General features: G+C 46.6%; 1 protein-coding gene and 1 non-coding gene across 12 annotated transcripts in view; one reads left to right on the top strand and one right to left on the bottom strand.

The window, feature by feature from the left end:
• Positions 1 to 18,865, top strand: part of VPS13D (vacuolar protein sorting 13 homolog D) — a 231,178-nt gene that overhangs the window by 71,764 nt on the left and 140,549 nt on the right. For 6 of the 11 annotated variants that reach the window (XM_053660575.1, XM_053660573.1, XM_053660574.1 and 3 more), the window contains 9 exons: positions 1,130 to 1,340; positions 2,045 to 2,119; positions 4,577 to 4,783; positions 6,038 to 6,127; positions 8,369 to 8,509; positions 10,698 to 10,820; positions 13,242 to 13,316; positions 16,984 to 17,089; positions 18,059 to 18,211. In XM_053660575.1, the coding sequence (XP_053516550.1) occupies positions 1,130 to 1,340; positions 2,045 to 2,119; positions 4,577 to 4,783; positions 6,038 to 6,127; positions 8,369 to 8,509; positions 10,698 to 10,820; positions 13,242 to 13,316; positions 16,984 to 17,089; positions 18,059 to 18,211 (1,181 nt within the window). The remainder of the gene's footprint in view (positions 1 to 1,129; positions 1,341 to 2,044; positions 2,120 to 4,576; positions 4,784 to 6,037; positions 6,128 to 8,368; positions 8,510 to 10,697; positions 10,821 to 13,241; positions 13,317 to 16,983; positions 17,090 to 18,058; positions 18,212 to 18,865) is intronic. The other 5 variants (XM_053660577.1, XM_053660576.1, XM_053660579.1 and 2 more) reach the window with 3 other exon arrangements.
• LOC119064168 (U6 spliceosomal RNA) lies at positions 15,191 to 15,299 on the bottom strand. Its single transcript, XR_005085334.2, has one exon. It is a non-coding gene; the product is annotated as a U6 spliceosomal RNA (small nuclear RNA).

Raw genomic sequence — 18,865 nt, 5'->3', positions numbered from 1 at the left:
GCACGCGTGGAGGAGCCTGAAGAGGGAGAGAAGCCATTCTGATTTTCAGCCTTCAAAAAAATTAATCAGCGAATAAACAAAGCACTATACCCAGACATTCGAACACTCGTTTCTTTTTTAAAAGATTTTATTTATTTACTTTTATTTATTTATTTTGAAAGATTGATTTATTTTTAGAGAGAAGGGAAAGGAAGGAGAAAAAAGGGAGAGAAACATCAATGTGTGGTTACCTCTCACACGCCCCCTACTGGGGACCTGGGCCCTGACTGGGAATCGAACCGGCAACCCTTTTAGTTCCTAGGCCAGAGCTCAATATACTGAGCCACACCAGCCAGGACCATTTATTTACTTTTAGAGATAAGGGAAGGGAGGGAGAAAGAGAGGGAAAGAAACATCAGTGCAAGAGAGAAATATGGATTGGTTGCTTCTTGCATGCCACCAACTGGGGACCTGGCCCTCAACCCCAGGTGTGTGCCCTGACTGGGGATCAAACCTGCGATCTTTTCGTTTGCAGGCCCATGCTCAGTCCACTCAGCCACACCGGCCATTTCTAACAGTCAGCCATTTTTACAGTGGTCTGGTGCTGGTGTCTGCACGGCTTTGACCATGTTGGCTGTGTTGCTGGTCTCCGAGGAAGACCGGATTTTAGGAGGTGTCACTGTGGAGCCCGGCTCATTCAGGGTTCCGTCTGAATAAAGAAGAGATGATTTTGTTGGTCATTTTGTTTCAGAGATTCAGAAACTGAAACAGATCAAGGCAAAATGGGTGAACAGAATGTGGCTAATAGGCTGTCCTGTGGCCATTTATAGGACAGCCGGTCTTTGATCCTCGGCTTTAATGATGAATATACTTGTACGAAAGTTATCCTACTGAAATACCAATTCAAGTAATTTTTCTAGCTTAGTGTTTTTTATTCAGTGCAGTTTTGTGAACTTTGACCTCATAGCTGAAACATCTTGCCTCATGGCTGTTAATGCTTAATTTTGTGATCTTTCCAGTCTTCAAAAGGAGAAATTTAGTATGGTTTCTGTTGGACTTCTGAAACTTGAATTAGAAATTGTACTTGTAGGAGGTGTAGCTGCAAAGCCAAATACAACGTTAAGAACTTCTGCCTTTTACCTTTTGGTAGATTCAGTTACAAGCGCTGGATATCAGACTCTCCTATAATGACGTTCAGCTGTTTCTTGCCATTGCAAAATCCATCCCTGAGCAAGCTCACGTGGCGGCGCCTGACGCAGTGGCCTTGGGGGCCAGTTCCGGTAGCAGTCACCTGTCTGGGGCATCTGGAGTTGGAGAGGAGGTCAGAGAAGGGACAAGACATACCTTAGATCCTGTCTTGGGTAGGTATTTAAGTATAAAATCCACTCAGACTTCCCAATAACTCTCCTTCTTTTTAACTTTAAAGATTTCCTTTTGTACAGTTTAATTGTTCAGGGTATAATTGTATGTCATTAAGTATAATTGTGATCTTAAATATGCCTCTGTAATTTTTTAAATTTTACATATTTATTTTTATTGTTGTCCAAGTACAATTGTCTCCATTTTCCTGCCAGCACTTCCCCGACCCTACGCCGCCCACCTCCCACCCTCACTCCCTCCCCCTCTCTGGCTTTGTCCGTGGGATCTTTGTACATGTTCCATGACGACCCTTTCCCTTCTTTCTCCTGTCACCCCTCCCCCCTTCTCTAGTGTTTTTAATCATAACATCCTGGACTGACTGCTCTAGCCTGTGCCGTAGTTCCCTTTACAGTTTCTCCTGGAGTTATTTGGGTAATGCTAAGGTTTGATTTTAAACTTTGACTTTCCTCTGATGTTATGTAGATGATACTAAGTTTCGATTTTAAACTTTTAAAAACACGATCAATATGTGGAAAAAGGTTCCTAAGATTTTCAGGATACACTTGATGAAAGTCTTCACTGAGGAGCCCATCGTTGCCTAGAGAAATGAAATGTTTTAGTCACCTGTTTCTGAGTTTTTTCTGAAACTAGTCCGCGGACTAACTGACGCAGAGTCATCAGTGAAAGCCGCTTGCATTTTCCCTAGAGCTGCAGCTGGCCAGGTTGCAGGAGCTGGGCTTCAGCGCGGACGACTGTCGCAGGGCCCTGCTGGCGTGCCACGGTAAGGTGCCTTGGTGTTTCTGCTGTCTCCTTGTCCCGATGACGCGCTCCTGTCCGTTTCCTCCCTGAGTCCCTGCACACAGAGGCTTAGGGAGCTGCAGGGCTCTCTGGAGGCTCCACGGTGTTCCGTGAGCCACTAGGAACGGGCAGCAGTGTTTTGTAGGGATCGGAATGTGGGCTCTGGGGCCGACTGTCCCAGATCCTTCCTGTGCCTCTCAGAAGCTCCTTGTTAGTGACTTGGGCAAGTTACTTAATCTCTCTGTGCCAGTGATTCTTTATCTGCAGAATGAGAACACGAGGACTGCCTTTGAGGTTTGCTGTCCCCTGGCACACAGCAGGTGCTTTTCAGATGCCAGCCATTGTCACCCGGGCAGGAGCACTGCTGGCAATGCTGATAGTCGCTGCCACTTCCCGAGCCCCTGGGTGCCCCACCCTGCGTTTTCTCGTTGAACCCTCAGAGGCCGTGTACGCAGGCACTGTTGCCTCCACTCGTGATATGGGGACTGGCCATGTGAACGGGTGTAAGTTCCTCTGTCGGCGAGGGGCTGAGGCAGGTTTGAGGCAGGTCTGCCCGTGTTCTGCCCGTGTTCTTCCCGTGGCATCGTGCTGCCTTCCCACCCTCATCCGTGTTCCCATTCTCTTCACAGAGGGAGGCACAACCAGAACTGCATTGTATCCCAGTCCCTGTGGTTGTGTGTCTGCTCTCTCTTCCTGCTTCTCTGTGCACCACACATACACGTGTCACACACACGTGTCACACACATACGTGCACCACACATGTGCACCACACACGTACCATATATACATGTATGCATTATGCACACATACATAAACCATATACACATGCATGCATCGTATACACATGCATGCACCACCCCACACACATTTGTAGTGTTTTCATGTTGAGAGATTGTATTGCAAGTGCAGTTTGATAGCCTTTTTTGCAATGCAATTGTATTGAATAATTACAGTTATTATATACTTACAATCAGCAGCATCTTCTCATGCTATTGCAATGATTTGTAAACATTGATTTTTGAACTAGGGATATTGTATAATTTATTTAACCGTTTTCAGTTGCCTTTTATTCTTTGCATATTATGCATTGTTCTGTAATAGACATTTTTTGGTGTGAACTTTTGTCTACATCTTCTGAGTATCTCCTTGGTAGAGAGACTTAATGTTGTAAATATCAGATCAAAGGGTATAGACATTTTTTTGGTTCTTTACTTGAATTGACAGATCTTCTAGAAAGTTTGTACCAGGCTATTTTTTGACTAATTATGTGTGAGCACGCAGGTCTCACCACATAATTGTTTTCATTAGTTAACATCTTTTTCTTTATGAAAAATTGAAGGTGGACCCAGTTATCTTTTATTCCTTGGTTTTGTTTTTACATCATTGCTTTTTGATTTAATCAACTTTATACCCCTTAATATTTGCATTTTTCTATTGTTATTAATTCTAACAGTTCAAACATTTAAAAATATTTCTAAGAGCCTTTGGGATTTTTCTTACTTTTTACTTCTTTAGTAACTGAGGTTTAGTTCCATTAAAAATAAAGATGATAGTAGCAACTAACATTGTTAGAGGCTTTGCTTTATGGCAGTCTGCTCTGAGAACTTCCCGCGCACTTATTCTCTCCTCTGCCTGGCAGTCCTGTGAGTGTCTGCTGCCGGGCCCAGAGGGACCAGGCCACTGGCCCAAGAGCTGACATCTAGTCAAGTGCCAGAATCAGAAGCCTGGCCAGCTTTCTCTAGAGCCCATGCCCTTAGCCACTTCCCACTGTTCCATGCACTGGCCCCTGGTCATTTATAAGTGTGGGGTTTGCATTGCTTTTCTCTTTTCTCTTTCCTTTCCTTTTCCCTTCTCTTCCCTTCCATCCTTCCCTCCCACCCTCCCTCCCTCCCTTTTCTAGCTTTAGCAGTCTGGTTGTGTTCAGGGAGCTGTTATTTACCAGTTATATGGTACACACATGCAGTTCTCACCGTCATCTGTTCTCCAGGAGTTTGTGATGGGTTGAGAAGACAAAATGTGTGCAAAGACAGGCCTTGGAGCATAGTTACAAAGCCGCATATCAGTATATGAGAAACTACATAGTGCAGATTAAGTGCTTCCAAACCCAGCGGCACCCTTCGGGCCCTCTTTTTCTCTCCTCTCCTTCAGCGGATGTCACAGTAGAGGGAGGACGGCCTTCTGGAGGCATTTCGAACCAGAACGTAAAAGGTGCAGTAAATTGAGTGGAAGGCACGCCACAAAGAGGGCCTTGTTATTTGCTTCATAGCAGAATTCCTCTGCTTAGGCTGTTTTCCCTTTTTGTATGTCTAAGAATACATCTGGATCAAGGTTCTCTTGGGCTGTCCAGTAAGGGCCCTGTACACTTTTTCTGCTTCCTCTGTGAGTCGCTTGAGTAGCTGTGGGAACTGGTTGAACTGGTCACCTTTTCCTTTCTTTGAAGGCCAATTGAAGAAGGCAGCCAGTTGGTTGTTTAAGAACGCTGAGCCTCTGAAGTCTCTTTCCCTGGCCTCTAAGAGCCGAGAGAGCCAGGGGACGGTGCCAGCTCAGCTGGTCTCGGGCGTGGAGATTAAAGCCGAGAGCGTGTGCATCTGTTTCATCGACGACTGCATGGACTGTGACGTCCCGCTCGCCGAGCTCACCTTTTCCCGTGAGTGTTTGCCTGGCCTTCAGATTCATCTCAACGACTTGCAGTGGTGGCTGAGCTACTCGGGGCTGTTTTGTGTTTTTCATGCTCTCCTCTACTTAGTAGGATGGGTGAATATTTAGAGAGCGGTTTTACATAGTTTTTCATGATTTGTATTTTAAAGAAATGTGTATTTATTTGCCATATGTGGCCTTCCACCTGTAGCTGAGGAATAATCAAAATTGTCATGGACAAAATTTTTGTTACCAGCTCTAGCTAAATAATTCCTGGTCTCTCCATCTTGTTTATCTTCTTATGTATCTGAATATTGTGGCAATGGCAGTGTTATTAAAGGCATTTAAAACACAGAAAAGAATGCTTCTGCTCTGTGTATCTTCTGAAAATAAAAAGCCCAGTCTTATTAGGAGGCTTACCTGAGAATGTCCTCCGTGGGGCAGGGAGGAGGGGAAGCCACTGCCCCAGCGACCTCTGCAGTTGTCCTGAGTCTCACCGTGGTAAGCCTGGTCCCTGAGGCCCCCTGAGGCCGCCGAGCAGAGTACAGGAGCAGCCCCCCGCTGTGTGTACTTCAGCCTTCCATTGTTTTCATCTTGCTAACCTCTGTTCCCTTCAAAGCAGATTGGTTCTAGGGGTTTAATTCGACTTCTAGTTGCAGAGGTTTTCCTCTCCCTGTGCCTCTGGGCGCTACAAGGGCTACATCATTAAACTAGCAACTGGGATTTGAACTGTTTCCATGAGTGTTTTTCTGCAGAGAACCATTATTTATTATTTTTCTATGGTGATCTTAAAAATTTGAGCTACTGTTTATCAGGACATGACTACTCTTATCACTGTGCCTTCTTTTAAGACACTCAGGTGGAAATGTTTTTTATGTTCCCACTATTTCAGGTGCAGTAAATTGAGTGGAAGGCACGCCACAAAGAGGGCCTTGTTATTTGCTTCATAGCAGAATTCCTCTGCTTAGGCTATTGGGTGCTGGTGCTGGGCTGCGGGGAGAGACAGGGAGGCATTTGCCTCAGTCCCAATATTTAAAGGGGTGTCCCAAAACTCAGTAATTAAGAGAAGTAATATTTTAGTGCAATTTTTAAAAATCGGAAATCATGCAAAGAAATCCATGATGAAGAACATAACCAGATTTTTGTGTTTTCTTATGAGATCATCAGCATTAGCTGTAAGTTACATCTCTTTAATGGGCTTTGTCTGCAGAGAGTTTTGGTTGCTCCTGCTGTGGCGCCGCAGTAAGATTTGCTTTCGTTGCAGGTCTGAATTTTCTTCAGCACATAAGAACTAGCCCCGAAGGCTATGCCCACTTCACCCTTTCTGGAGATTATTATAACCGTGCTCTGTCAGGTCAGTTTAAGCCTGTATTATTGTGGGATTTAAAAAATAACCCAAATGTTGGCCTGGGCCTGTTTCTACATACATTTTACATGAGGGAGCGGGGGTGGGGCAGGGCAAGGCAAGGTTAGAAACAAGTGACTGCATAAGCACAAAAGACAGAGATTTTTCCTTTTTTCTAAAAATGTATCTGATGTGTTTAAACTGAATGATTTAAAAAGACGTTTGATAGTTCATTCTTTTTGATCCCGAAGTTTGGCTTATTCCAGAACACGAAATTGCTCCATAGCGAAGGGTCATTTGGCTGGCCCTGATAGTAGCTGCATTTCCAGGGAGATTGATGGCCCTAATCATTTTAAATTTCAAGTCTTCTCACTCCCTACTGGACTTGTTTGTTTTATCAGAAGAGGACTGAGTCAGTGATAATGTGTAATCTGCCATTCCCACTCCCTGAAGTAAAACACAGTTAATCAGAGCAAGCCCCTCTCCCAGAGACCAAACATCTGCACCGCTGCCCGGCATTGTCAGGCTGCTCTCCTCGCATTGGCTCTCCAAGGTGAGGGCTTACACAGATTGACCTTCAGGAACCGTCTGTGCCAGGGCGGAGCAGCTGGAGCGGTGAAGTAGCTATGGACGCCGTGAGCAAAGCACTGCCGTGCGATCTGAGTTTAGACGAGAGCGGTTGTCCCCCTGCTGTCAGTGGGACACTGAGCCTCGGTTTGTTGTGCTGCGCTGGTTTTTCTGGAGTGCCTCTCGTTTACTTCTTATATTAGTCCCAGTTTTCCCTTTCCGTTCTGGATTCATTCAGAGGTAACAGTCCTGTGTCCTCATGTTGGATTGGATTTTCATTTCTACATCAGCTCAAACATGGCTGATTGTTTAAGAAAACTGTTAAAATTTAGTGGCCTTGAAAGTATCACACTGAGATACGATTTTTCTCCCCCAACATACTAGCAAAAATTAAATGTGACACTGTTAAGTATTGGTGACCATGAGAGCCATAGGAAACTCTTATTTCCTGCTGTTAGAATTGAAAATTGGTATAACTGCTTTGGAAAATAATATATGTGGGGGTGGGCTGGGATGGGAGTAAAAGACAGAAAACTGTACTTGAACAACAACTAAATAAATTAATTAAATTTTAAAAAAGCAAAAGTACTACCTAAAAATAATAATATGACATGACCTAGTAAAGTTGAGTGTAAGCATACTCAACAACCCTGGATTATGCTTCTTCCGGGCCTAGACTCGGGGAATCTCTTGCTTGTGTGCCCCAGGCAGTGGACGCAGATGGGCCTGTGGTGGCGCTCTTCCGAGCAGCCCTGGAGCTGCAGTCCGAGACAGTCTGTCTGCGGGAGGGTGGATAGATTGTAGGGTATTCCTAAATGAAGTTCAGTGCAGTGGTGAAATCAACAGTATCACAGATGCATGGCATCAATGTGAGTGCATTTCAAATATATGTTGTTGAGAAAAATAGAAACTTATAAAAGAATACACGCAGTTGGATTCTATTTATGTACAGATCCCCAACAGAACAAACTAATCAATATGTTCTTAAGAACTGCATACATGTGTGGTAAAACTATAAAGAAGAGAAAGGAAGTGATTAGAAATTCAAGCCCCTGGTTACCAGGCCGCAGCTGGGAGAGGGTTGGCAGGAAGGGGACGTGCGGCTTGGGCCTCGAGGGCACTTGTGATTTTCTGGTTCTTGAAGCTGAATCAAGGGTACAAGGGTTTTGCAGTAATTTTATTCTTTGAAATACATATATATGTTGTTTATATGGCGTTCGTACATATGACATTTTAAGCTTAAAAATTTGAAAAATCTAATGAATTTCCAAGTATATCTGTTTATTTAACCAGTAGATTTGTGATGTAAGTAGGGGAATCAAGTTGAATAGGTACTTCAGCCACTGATACTATTTTTCCATCCTGAGTCTGAGACTCCTTTTCATCTTGAGAGGATCAAAACCAGGTGGTGCCTGCTCTTTAAGAGAAGTGGGCTCATCTCCTCCCACCCCTGGGAGACCATGGTCAGGGCGCAGATGGGCTTTTCTAAGTACATCCCCTCGACAGCACGGACACCCGTAGGGTGATGTGCAGCTGAAGGTGGTGCTTTCCTTGTGAAAGCAAATTGGAGATAGAAAGCTATTAAGCTATATAGTTTGTCCTTGCTGAGCATTTGTGAACAGTGTTCCCTTACAGACTCTTGATGTCTGCTGAACAGATGTCTTATTTCCTGTGTTCTTGTAGGCTGGGAGCCATTTATTGAGCCCTGGCCCTGCACTGTATCCTGGCAGCAACAGGCAGCTAGCCGACTCCATCCTCCTCGACTGAAGCTGGAGGCCAAGGCCAAAACCCGTTTGGACATCAACATCACTTCGGTGCTCATCGGTGAGTGGGAAGTTGTCTTTGGAAGACGGATACATTTCTGTCCAGGAAGACTGTTAATCCTGGTTTGGGAAGTACTGGGGCCCATACAAGGCGTCACATATGTGTCATGGCTGCTTTCCTGAAAAACCCTAAGCTAGCCTCATGATTCTTCTCAGCCTGCTTGAGAAGAACGCCAAATTCCAGAGCTGGCACCCCAAATTATGCTATCAACAGTCCAACAGGAGCTCAGACTGGTTGGGAGACACACATGTTCATGGTGCACTTCCTCCCCGTCATGCCGGGTCACGGGGTTTAGAAGTGGCTTAGGTTCACTTCTCTCAGGCCGTTCACTGAAACATTCTTTAAAGGTGTAATTTTTACCTGGCCTTTGTAGCAGGATAAGACTGTTTCCCATCTACTATAATGTTGATCTAACTCTGAAAAATCATTCTGTTAAAGGGTTGCCAAGCCAGTGGTGTCCGTTCTGCAAGTTTCTCTGACAGCAGGGAAGTGTGCATTCCGGGGCTCAGTGTAGTGAGTCAGACACTGCATTTCGGTCGTCTGAGAGTGCCTTTGTCTGACAGCTTCCACTCACTTTGGAATTACCAACCTGACGACCTGATGTTGGTGACACCATGGTTGTCTCCGAGTGATCACACACACAGCTGCTAATTTGTGAACCTCCGTCAGTGTGTGTGTGGGATTGAAGCCCTCAGAATGTCCATTGATTTATTCCGTGTCAGTAACGTGGAGAGAATGTGTATTGAAATAAGACCATCTGTGTATTGATTTCTGAGTTTTAAAACTTGTTTTCCATGATCAGATTTCAATCATTGATTTGCCTGGATATTAGTATTGCCTGTGGAATAGTAAACTGGTCTCACGATCCTTCTATACTATATTATTTTGATTCCCACGTTACTTCTTGCATAATCTCTTCATCTGGAGGCTGATATAAAGTGTGGGGCAGTCTTCGAAAAGCTGCAGTGAACAAGGGAGCTTACCTCAAACAGAAAAGTTCACTGGTATTTCAGATGAGAATCTGTCTTTTTAAAAATATCTTCCAAAAGACATTCTTGTCAGTGGTGAAGCTGTTTATTTAAAATTTTCACTTCCTTATTCCTAATACTCTGCTAAAACCCAGAAACAGTGTTGTGACTGCTTAGTGTTTACATAAATCTCACTTGTACAGCCAAAATATTGGAACTGAAGACCAGAAATGAATAATTCTTTTTCTAAAACGTATAATATCTTAATTAGTATAAAATGTCTTTATCCTTCCCTGGCTGATGTGGCTCAGTGGATTGAGTGCCAGCCTGTGAACCAAAATGATCGCTGGTTCGATTCCTGGTCAGGGCACATGCCTGGGTTGCCGGCCAGGTCTGCAGTAGGGGGCACTTGAGATTCAACCACACATTGATGTTTCTCTCCTTCTCTTAAAAAAAAAAGAGGTCTTTATCTGGGTGTGGTATATCGTAATTATTTTGTTAACCTGCTCTCTCCCTTGTAATTCTCCTGTCAAACGAGTAAAACCAGGCTGGGGAATGAATGGTCAGCTGGATTTTTGCCGCTTGAATCTGACCATCCTTTAACAGCCTCCAGATTGGTCTTTTTGTCTCCAAACCCTGTCCTCTCAGCATGGGGTTCCACTTGCTGCACACACCCGGTCCTTCCCTTTGGTACACTTCTTTGCTAGGTCCTGACTCCAATACGTTGTGCCAAAGTCACACCAAAGTATTTAATGTTCCCTGAATGTGCCAGGGACTGTCGTGTCTTGAGGTCTTTGCACATGCTGTTGTCTCTGCCCCCGTCCCTGTCCCTGACCCCACTGGCAAACTGTGACCTCTACTCACTCTTTAAGGCCCGCAACAAGGACTCCCTACTCAGATTCCCATGTGTCCTTCCCCGCTTCTGCCAGAGCAGCACAAATCTTCCCCTGTTCTGTGCTCCGTGAATTTCACGTTCGTCCTGGTTTTAGCTCCTTGCGCGTGGTCATACTGTTTTGGGGGAAGAGTTGTTTGGTTAACGTGAACTTCTTCCGGAGGAGTGTGAGGTTCTGCAGGGGACAGACTTGCACGGAATCGAGCACACTGCCTAGCAGGTATCGCGGCGTCAGTAACAGCTTGTTTTGCTGAATTGGCATTGTCTGGCTGGAACCTTCAATATTTTCTACTTCTGTTCCTAATGTCTCTGGGGGAATTTTTTCTAGACCAGTATGTGAGTACCAAGGAGTCGTGGATGGCGGATTACTGTAAGCAGGATAAGGAGTCGGACTCGGCCCTGTCAGAAGACTGGATGGGCTCTTCAGTGGACCCTCCATGCTTTGGACAAAGTAAGGTTTTTCCCTATAGATGTCTAACTAAATTGCTGTCGACCTGCAGAGCGCTGTTTCATTGAAAAGTCAAAAGTTATTTTCTGTGGAAAGACCAACCGGAGATTCTGACAATCCTCCTTCTGTTTTAATCTTTGTGAGATACATTTTTCTGGTGCAGAATGCTCAGCCCCAGTTTCACTGTTGTGGGAGAGGGAGGGTCTGCAAGGTCCAGCCCCTGAACTCAGGTAACTTTGCACGTGAGCCGGCGCACCTGAAATGCAGTCTGTGTTATACTTGGCCAAATGTTCCTATAGATTGACTTTTTGGACTGGGTTTTTAAAAAGATCTTTTCAGTCTTCTAACACTAAAGATTGGACATATATGCTTAAAGGGGGGAGGCAAAATATCCCGTGTGGAGAGGATTATTAGAGGGGGGCCTGTATTCTTCCCAAAGTGTAGAAGAATTGAATACCCAGCTCTGGAAGAAAGAGGAGTCCATTTGTTCTCTGTTAACGGTGTTTTCTTTCCTTATTTAATGCTTCACTGTGGGGCTCTGATTTCCTCAGAGCTGGGAGTTGGTGATGGCCAACTGCACGGTTCTTAGTTGTTCCACAAGTCATTGTCATTCAAATGCAGCTCAGCCCCAGCCCTTTCAGGGTGGTTTCTTTGGGGAGTCTTGGCTGGACTTCATATAGCTCGTGAATACTTAACTATTCCATCTGGTCTGCAAACGTGTCACGGGAAGATGGATTTTCATGGTGTGTGAAGTATTTGAATGGGTTCGTCTCTCCTCAGCGTGTGCAGACAGACTTGCTCTCTGCCCTGTACTTCTAGAAGGAGGGACAGGAGATGTCAGCTGTGCTTGCCCTCTGTCCTCCCAGGCTGTGGCTTTCAGTCCCAAGGTCACTGCTTAGGGCTATTCAGATATCATCAGCTTCAGTTTCGGCTCCTCCTCTAATTGTCCCAATTTGTGTGTCAAGAGAATATAACATAAATTCTACCCAGAAGACTCTAAATAATCTGTGTAGTATGTTATCTGTCTCAGGGAGTGGGCATTTCTAAAAGCGTTCAGACAAGGGGGTCTCAGTCCAGGGGTGGCTCTACCACTTAGGGAGGCCCGTTGCCAGGATGCTAAGGAAGGGGTTTCTCTCCTCCCTCTCCTTCCTCCCCTGCCCTTCAGAAAAAGAGTTCTCCTGCTCCTTTAAAGGTGATGAGCAGCCTTACTTATGTTAAATGCCTCTGCTGAATTAAAGCTGGTTTTATGTACTTAGATTTGTATAGTTACTTAGGCACATAAAGGTGTAATATTTCTTTTTAGTTAGACATAACTGGATATATCTAAATTTCTTTTCAGAAGAAAAAAAGATTTTTTAGGAGTTTTTTTTTTAGAAATATTTCTTTTTAGAAATATTTGTTTTTTAGAAATGTTTCTTATTAATTAGACATAACTGAATATATCTAAATTTCCAAACCTCTTTTCTTATCTGAAGTTCTTGGGTAGTAGTAAATCAGCTGGGATTGTATTCTTTTAAGAGACCTATTGAAATAATTGGTGGGCATTTGTTTTGAAAGTCAGTTGTTGAACTGACCACAGACATTCAGGTCTAATTCATGAATATCTAGTCACCCCCCCCCCCAACCCAATTTGTACATTTTATTCAGGGCAGCTTCAGTGGGAGCTCTTGGAATAGAGATTCTTAATGTGAAGTTCAGCCTAAGGGAGCTGCTGATTTCTGACTGTTTCTTTAGCAGGAGAGGAAAATAGCAGCTTTGTTTCTGACGTAATTGTAGGCTTTCTTCAGTAAGGGCTGAGACTCTGCAGTAAACCTGGCTGGCATGGCACCTGACTGAACCTGCTAGTTCTGTATCCCAAGGACATGGTTTGGAAATGGAAACATTCTAAAAACTGCCCTGTTTAACTTACAGTGTACCTGTGCTATGAGATAACTCCTTAGGAACGACAGTTAAAACGGAACACAGGTGGACTCTCTGCTGGAGTTGTTGAGACCCCCGAGGGACCAGCATTCTGCTGCCACTGCATTTCCATGGGGGACGGATCAGCTCCCACTCAGATCTGTACCCTCTGGTGTTGGCGACTTTCCTGTGACATCTAAGAACATTCCTGCTTTAGAAAAGTCCTCAAAGGGCTTGTCATCCTGTTCAAAAGGACCTTGAATACATTTTCTCTCCCCAGTTGAGAAAAAAGGAGCACGCTTCTTTGATACTGCCTCTGCAGTTAAAAAGCCAGCGTGAAAACGGTCCCACTCACCTCGTCAGGCACCTCCTTAGCTTTTACTCGTCACTGAGGGGAATGATGCCGCAACTGCATGACGCTTGCTGTTTTCCTAATGGGCTCTGAGTGGGCTTCCGCGCTGGGGCGAGTCGCCTTACTCACTGTGTTTGTTCTCACTGTCTAACTTTGTCTCTCCTGTCTGCCAGGCCTGCCCCTGGTCTACCTTAGAACTAGGAGCACAGCCAGTCTGACTAACCTAGAGCACCAGCTCTATGCGCGAGGTATGGTACAGCCACGCGAGGGCTTGCTTTGTTTTCCTGCTTTAACAACTGCCTTTACATTGATTTTCTGTGAGTGGGAGCTGGATGGGAGCATACCTGGTTTTGAGCACTTTGTTTAGTAGCAGGAGAATTTCCAGCTAATGAGCAGAGTGGCACTTTTTATGAGAGGGAAGTGGTGTGCTGATTTGTACGCTGTCTCCGGCGTTCACTTACCTTAACCCTCGGTAGAAATGGAGTCGGCTCCAGTGTGTGCTGCAGACACGCCCAGTGTCAGGTAGGTGATTTCTCACACTGAAAAGCAAGTCAGTGGAAGAACACCAGCCTCCACCGAGCAGCGCTCCCCGTGTGTGTTTGCAACACACACGGGGAGCGCTGCGGGATGGCACACTCAACAGACAAGGCTAACACCAGGCCCTGCCCCGGCCGTGACGTCTTTGGTTTAAAACAAGGCCATTTCAGCTTCCGCTACAGGAGTTCAGAACAGGGACACGATGACACCAGACAGCACTGCGGGGGATTTTCCTGGAGGGTTTACTGAGGTGGGTGTGTAGGGATGGCTTCCAAAGGAAGCCGTGACCGAATCCCCATTTATTCATGGATTTATACTCTCAGCCTTTCTGGGTCTGATGCTGAATCTTTCAGCCTAAGCAGAGTGTTACTCCTGTGTAGCGGACAAGGACAGAGAACATAGAGAGACCAGTGGTTGGCCTTCCTTCACGTGACTAGCTAGTAGCAGGCCTGGGACGTTCATCTACTTCTTATGATTTACAAAGCAAGTCCTTGCAGACAGAGTGGGCTGCTTGTGTAGCATGAAAACCTGCACTGTGTGTAATGGCCAGATTGCTCTGTGAAACAAGTCCAAAGGGGGAGAGATTCCCTCAGCTGCAGCCATTGGAAGCTGAAGCTGGATGTGAGGAGCTTCAGGTTCTCTGAGCCCATGGAGAAATTAGGTCTGGTCGCTGGGGACAGATTTTCTGAGGTCACCAGGGAACACTGTTCTTTTTGATGGACTTGGGAATTTGATTTTTGGTGCTGTGCCAGAGGCAAATCCATAGTTGATTTGGACCTCAGTGCAGGAGACGTCAGATTTGTCCCCTGGCGCTGGCGTTGGAGTTGTGAGTACTCCGTGTATTTTTATTGTCAGAGAGGTCGGTTGCTGAAGTCTCTGCTGGTGTGTAATCAAAACAAGCAGCTCAGGGATCTAAGCTGTGTGCCTTCCCAGGCTATTTAATTCCAGAGTAATATACTCATGAATATCTTTATATGGATTCCTAGCACTTTATTCTGCATTACACTGTGATCAAAGCCATTTGCCACCTGTTCTTTTTAAATCTAATTTGCAAATGGAAACTTACAGTCTGGCTCACAGCGGGATATGAAAGCACAGCTGGCTTCTTTTCCTCCGGGGCCTTTATCTCCTGCAATAAAGCCTCTTGCTCAGGCACTCACCGGGCGGAGGTGCCTTTCAAGGTGCCCCAGTAAGTACTGTTTACCCGGCAGACAGCTCTTAAACTTTTTACTCCCCCTCTGCTCTTGTCAGCAGCCTCACAGCTACTCCGTAATTTTCTACTTGATGAATGTTATTAGTATTTGTTTTAAAGGAAACCTTGGGAACTAAGGCCATTGGGAGGAGAAGTGGGTATGTTGTAAGCAGAGATTGTCTTTAGAAGAATTTGGGGGCGTCACTAAAGACTAAGCATGGAATTGTGGGCGCAGGCTGTGGACTGCTCCTTTATTTGGCATGTTGTTATCAAAGTACAACTTGCCTTGGCCTGAAATTGCTTGTGTTGCAGTGTTTCTAGTACCAAGTTCTGAAAACTTCAGAGGCTAAAAAGGGAAGTGCTTACTTTTTAAAGGTAGAGCAGCGTGGGCACCGGAATGTGGCACGCTTCACGCATTTGCGTGTCGTCCTTGCGCAGCGCCGCACTAATCTTCTCTGTATTGTTTCTGTTTTCGCGTGTGAGCTGCTGAGCGAGCATACTCACACAGTTGAATACCCCGGGCCATAGAAGAGAAGAAAATGTTACCCTTTGCGACAGTAAGGGTGGACCTGGAGAACATTATGCTAAGGAGATCAGCCAGTCAGAGAAAGACAAGTACCGTGTGATTTCACTCACATGTGGAATCTAACGAACGAACTGAACTAACAAACAAAACAGACTCACAGATAGAGAGCAGGCTGACAGCTAGTGGGGATGGGGTTAGGGTACGGCTAGGGTCCCTGTGAACAGGAGAAAGGACTCACGGACACGGACGGCAGCGTGGTGATTGTGGGGTGGGGAGTGAGGCATAAGGGGGCTAAATGCTCATGGAAGACAATATAATAAAAAAGAAGAGTTAAAGAAAGTCAGCTTGCATGAGTAAAAAGAACAAAGGGAAAACGAGGGCAGCGATGATGACCGACCTGTGACACCGATCCACGCCCCACCTGGGAGGTGGCAGAGGCAGGGCTGTGCGGTCTCCCTTCTTGTTTTGCTGGCAGGAAGCTTGTGGGCCCAGAAGATGAGTTTCATTTTGTTGTAGTGGCCCAGTCAGCAGTCGCAGTCACCTCCAGATGTGGTTTTCTGCGCAGCTGCAGACCATGTGGGGGCTGGTCTCACTCAGGCCATCTTTGCTTTAACGCGAGACACCTAGGAGACAGGGCGGTGCCCGCCTCGGTTGCCAGTGTGCGTGCAGCGTGAGCACACGGCCTTTGTGGTTCCTGCTGCTCCTCCTCCTTTCCTCCTGTGGCTGCAGAGGAGACTCAGGCCTGGGTCCGAGAGGCCCACGTCCCTCCTCCCGCAGCCTCTGTGCAGCTCCAGACCACCGGCAGGGCAGGCTGCAGGCCGCCGGTCTGCCTCTCGGCTCTTTCTGGCCATGTGGTCTCTCACTTCCTGATTTTTTTTATAGTGTTTATTGTCAGGCCAGTTGTCTTTCTAGAATTTGGTTACTTACAATCTTGTGTTGATCAGTGTCTCTTTCCAGTTTCCCTGATTAGAAGCTATTTTGTGAAAAGAAGCTGTAGTTTATGCTCCTTTTGTGGTCTCCCTAGTACCTACCCTACGGCAGACGGTGGTGGTACCCGTGTCGACTAATGAGCTAAACGTTTCCTTTTAAAGCCTTTAGGACAGTACATTTTCGGTCCTCCAGGGAGAGGAAACCCCCAATGATTAGTGTAAGGGAATAGGAACAGTATTTTTCTTTCGTTGCCGTAGGAATAACGTGATTGCAGCGTAGCTTTTACGGAGAGGGAGGCTTTGTTAAGGGCAGGTGGTTTGGACCAGGTTTAATCAAGCAGGTGTGATCTACCTCGCTAAGTGTGGGCCCCTTCAGTATATTTCCTGGGAGTAGCGCGGGTCCTGTTTCTCCCTCTCTCAATTCCAGCCAAGTTCGGTCCCCACGCCCTCTGCTGAGATGGGGCCCACGGGTTGTGGGAGAACTGGGGGCTGGGGCAGCCCCACATCACAGCCAGCTGTCGGGGGGGGCGTCCTGCAGCAGGCAGCAGAGTCCCTGGGGATTCCAGCCGCCCCGTGGGCTCAGCGGTGGTAGTTCCTTCTCTCTTCCCCCTTCTTCAGCCCCTTTGTCGAGAGACCATTTTGGGTACTGTCTCGGGGCGGGGGAGGAGTGGGGGGTGTCTCTTCCACAGAGGTGGAGGTGATGCTAACAGCGGCTGTCTGTCTGTCCACAGCAGAGGTGAAAACCCCGAAGCGCAGGCAGCCTTTCGTCCCTTTTGCCCTGCGGAATCACACGGGCTGCACTTTGTGGTTCGCCACGCTGACCACCACCCCCACCAGGTAAGGAGCACTCGACCTGTTACCCTGAGCCATCTCTGCCACCACAGGCTCCTGGGTACCAGCCCGGTAGGCGCCTTCTGCAGGCTCTTGGATTGTACTTGAATCAGGAACTTGCTGCCTGGCTCCCCGTGGAGTCTGTAGTCAAAGAAGTAGGTCCTGAATCTGAAATGCCCAGATTATGATGCCAACCCCGGTAGACAGCGTGTTTAAAGTCAGAGTCAGGCAGGTGAAGGGCATGAGTGGGACGTGAGAGAGCAAGTCGTTCCGTGTTCTCTCCTCAGTCCCCACGCCCCTTCAAGGAAACTGTACGTGGTTATTAAACCAAACGTTGTACATTTTTCTTCTGAGGCTGCTCTGAAACACCTCTCATTTTCTTCCCTTTATGCTCCATGAGAATTGTCTTTCAAACCTTAAACACACTTTAGTCCAGATGGCACTGGGCAGAGTCTGGAGAATAAGTAAGAGTTTCCCTAAGTCGACGGAGGGCATTCTCTGCGGCTTCCTGCCTGCCGAGACCCGGGCGAGGTGATGAAGAACACGGAACGAGCGACAGAATCCACTGATTGGAAACCTCGTTTTTTCTCCACTAAGTGTGACCATGCTTTACAGGAGACTTCCTGGTTTGTTTGTTTTTAAAAAAGTTTAGGTCTGTTAAGTGCTTACAGTCACGTAATACTGCCTTTCAAAGTCATGACTCAGTTTACATAGCGCCCTGCGTAGCAGGCTCAGTGCTGGGGGGCAGGTGAGTGTGCAGTGATGGCGCTCAGCTGAGTAGTGTCGGGTATGCTGTGATAGACGGTGGCAATAACTTCAGTTACGGACCTTTGAGATCATCCGTGGGAGCCAGGTCCTGCGGCCTTACTGCTGCGACTCAAGTTGCGGGAGGCTTCCTGCTCCCGGCACTGAGCTCTGTGTGGGAGGGGGCTGGAGAGGGACAGGGACGAGCTGCACTGTCTGATCTGGTTCCAGGGCCGCACTGTCTCACAGCGGGAGCCCGGGGGTCGTTCCAGAAGAGAACGGAGCCTTTCTTGACGACGCTCACAATGTTAGTGAGTGGCGGGAAGTCCTCACGGGTGAAGAGATTCCCTTTGAATTTGAGGCACGTGGGAAGCTAAGACACAGGTAAAGTGTGGTCCATTCTTTCCCTCATATGTGATGCGATTGTCTCAACTGTTTTGTCTTTTCACTTTACTGAAGATTGTATTCATTTATTTTTAAAAGATATTTTGAAAATCAGTGTTTCCTTTTAAAAAATATAATGAGTACTGGGGGGTATAAGGGGACTAAACGGTAATGGGAAAAAGTAAATACAATGTAAAAAATATAATGACTGTCTTGCTGTCCTGGAAATACAGTTTACTTCCCATCAGTCACCGCTTTGTGGGACATGTGCGTGTCCCATGATCTGGTTCAAGCACAGACGGCATAATGCTCGGACGCATCGCTTCCCGGCCTGGTCTTCATGACGTGCTGGCGACCTGGTGTTTCGAGAGGCTTTAAAGTGTGTCGGTTTCAGTTTTTAGGATACGTAGGGGCCACAGAGCACTTTCAGCAGCAGATGTTTTCAGAAAGCAGAGCCGTAGTGATAAGATGAAGTGGTTTGAGGGTAAGGACCCCTCCTCTGGGGAGACTGCTGGCACTCGCTCCTGATGCGATACCACCAAGGACCTGGGACAGACTCGAGCGGAGGTTATGGCTGCTTACTGAGAGGTCACGGAGTTCCTGATGAAGCCCTCTGGTTCTGCAAGCATTTTTGAGCGGAAGGGCTGTCTGGTG

The sequence above is a fragment of the Artibeus jamaicensis genome, unplaced genomic scaffold, assembly GCF_021234435.1.
Source record: "Artibeus jamaicensis isolate MK-2021 breed Jamaican fruit bat unplaced genomic scaffold, CSHL_Jam_final scaffold_847, whole genome shotgun sequence".
Taxonomy (NCBI): Eukaryota; Metazoa; Chordata; class Mammalia; order Chiroptera; family Phyllostomidae; genus Artibeus; species Artibeus jamaicensis.
This window is presented reverse-complemented; position numbering and strand designations above follow the sequence as displayed.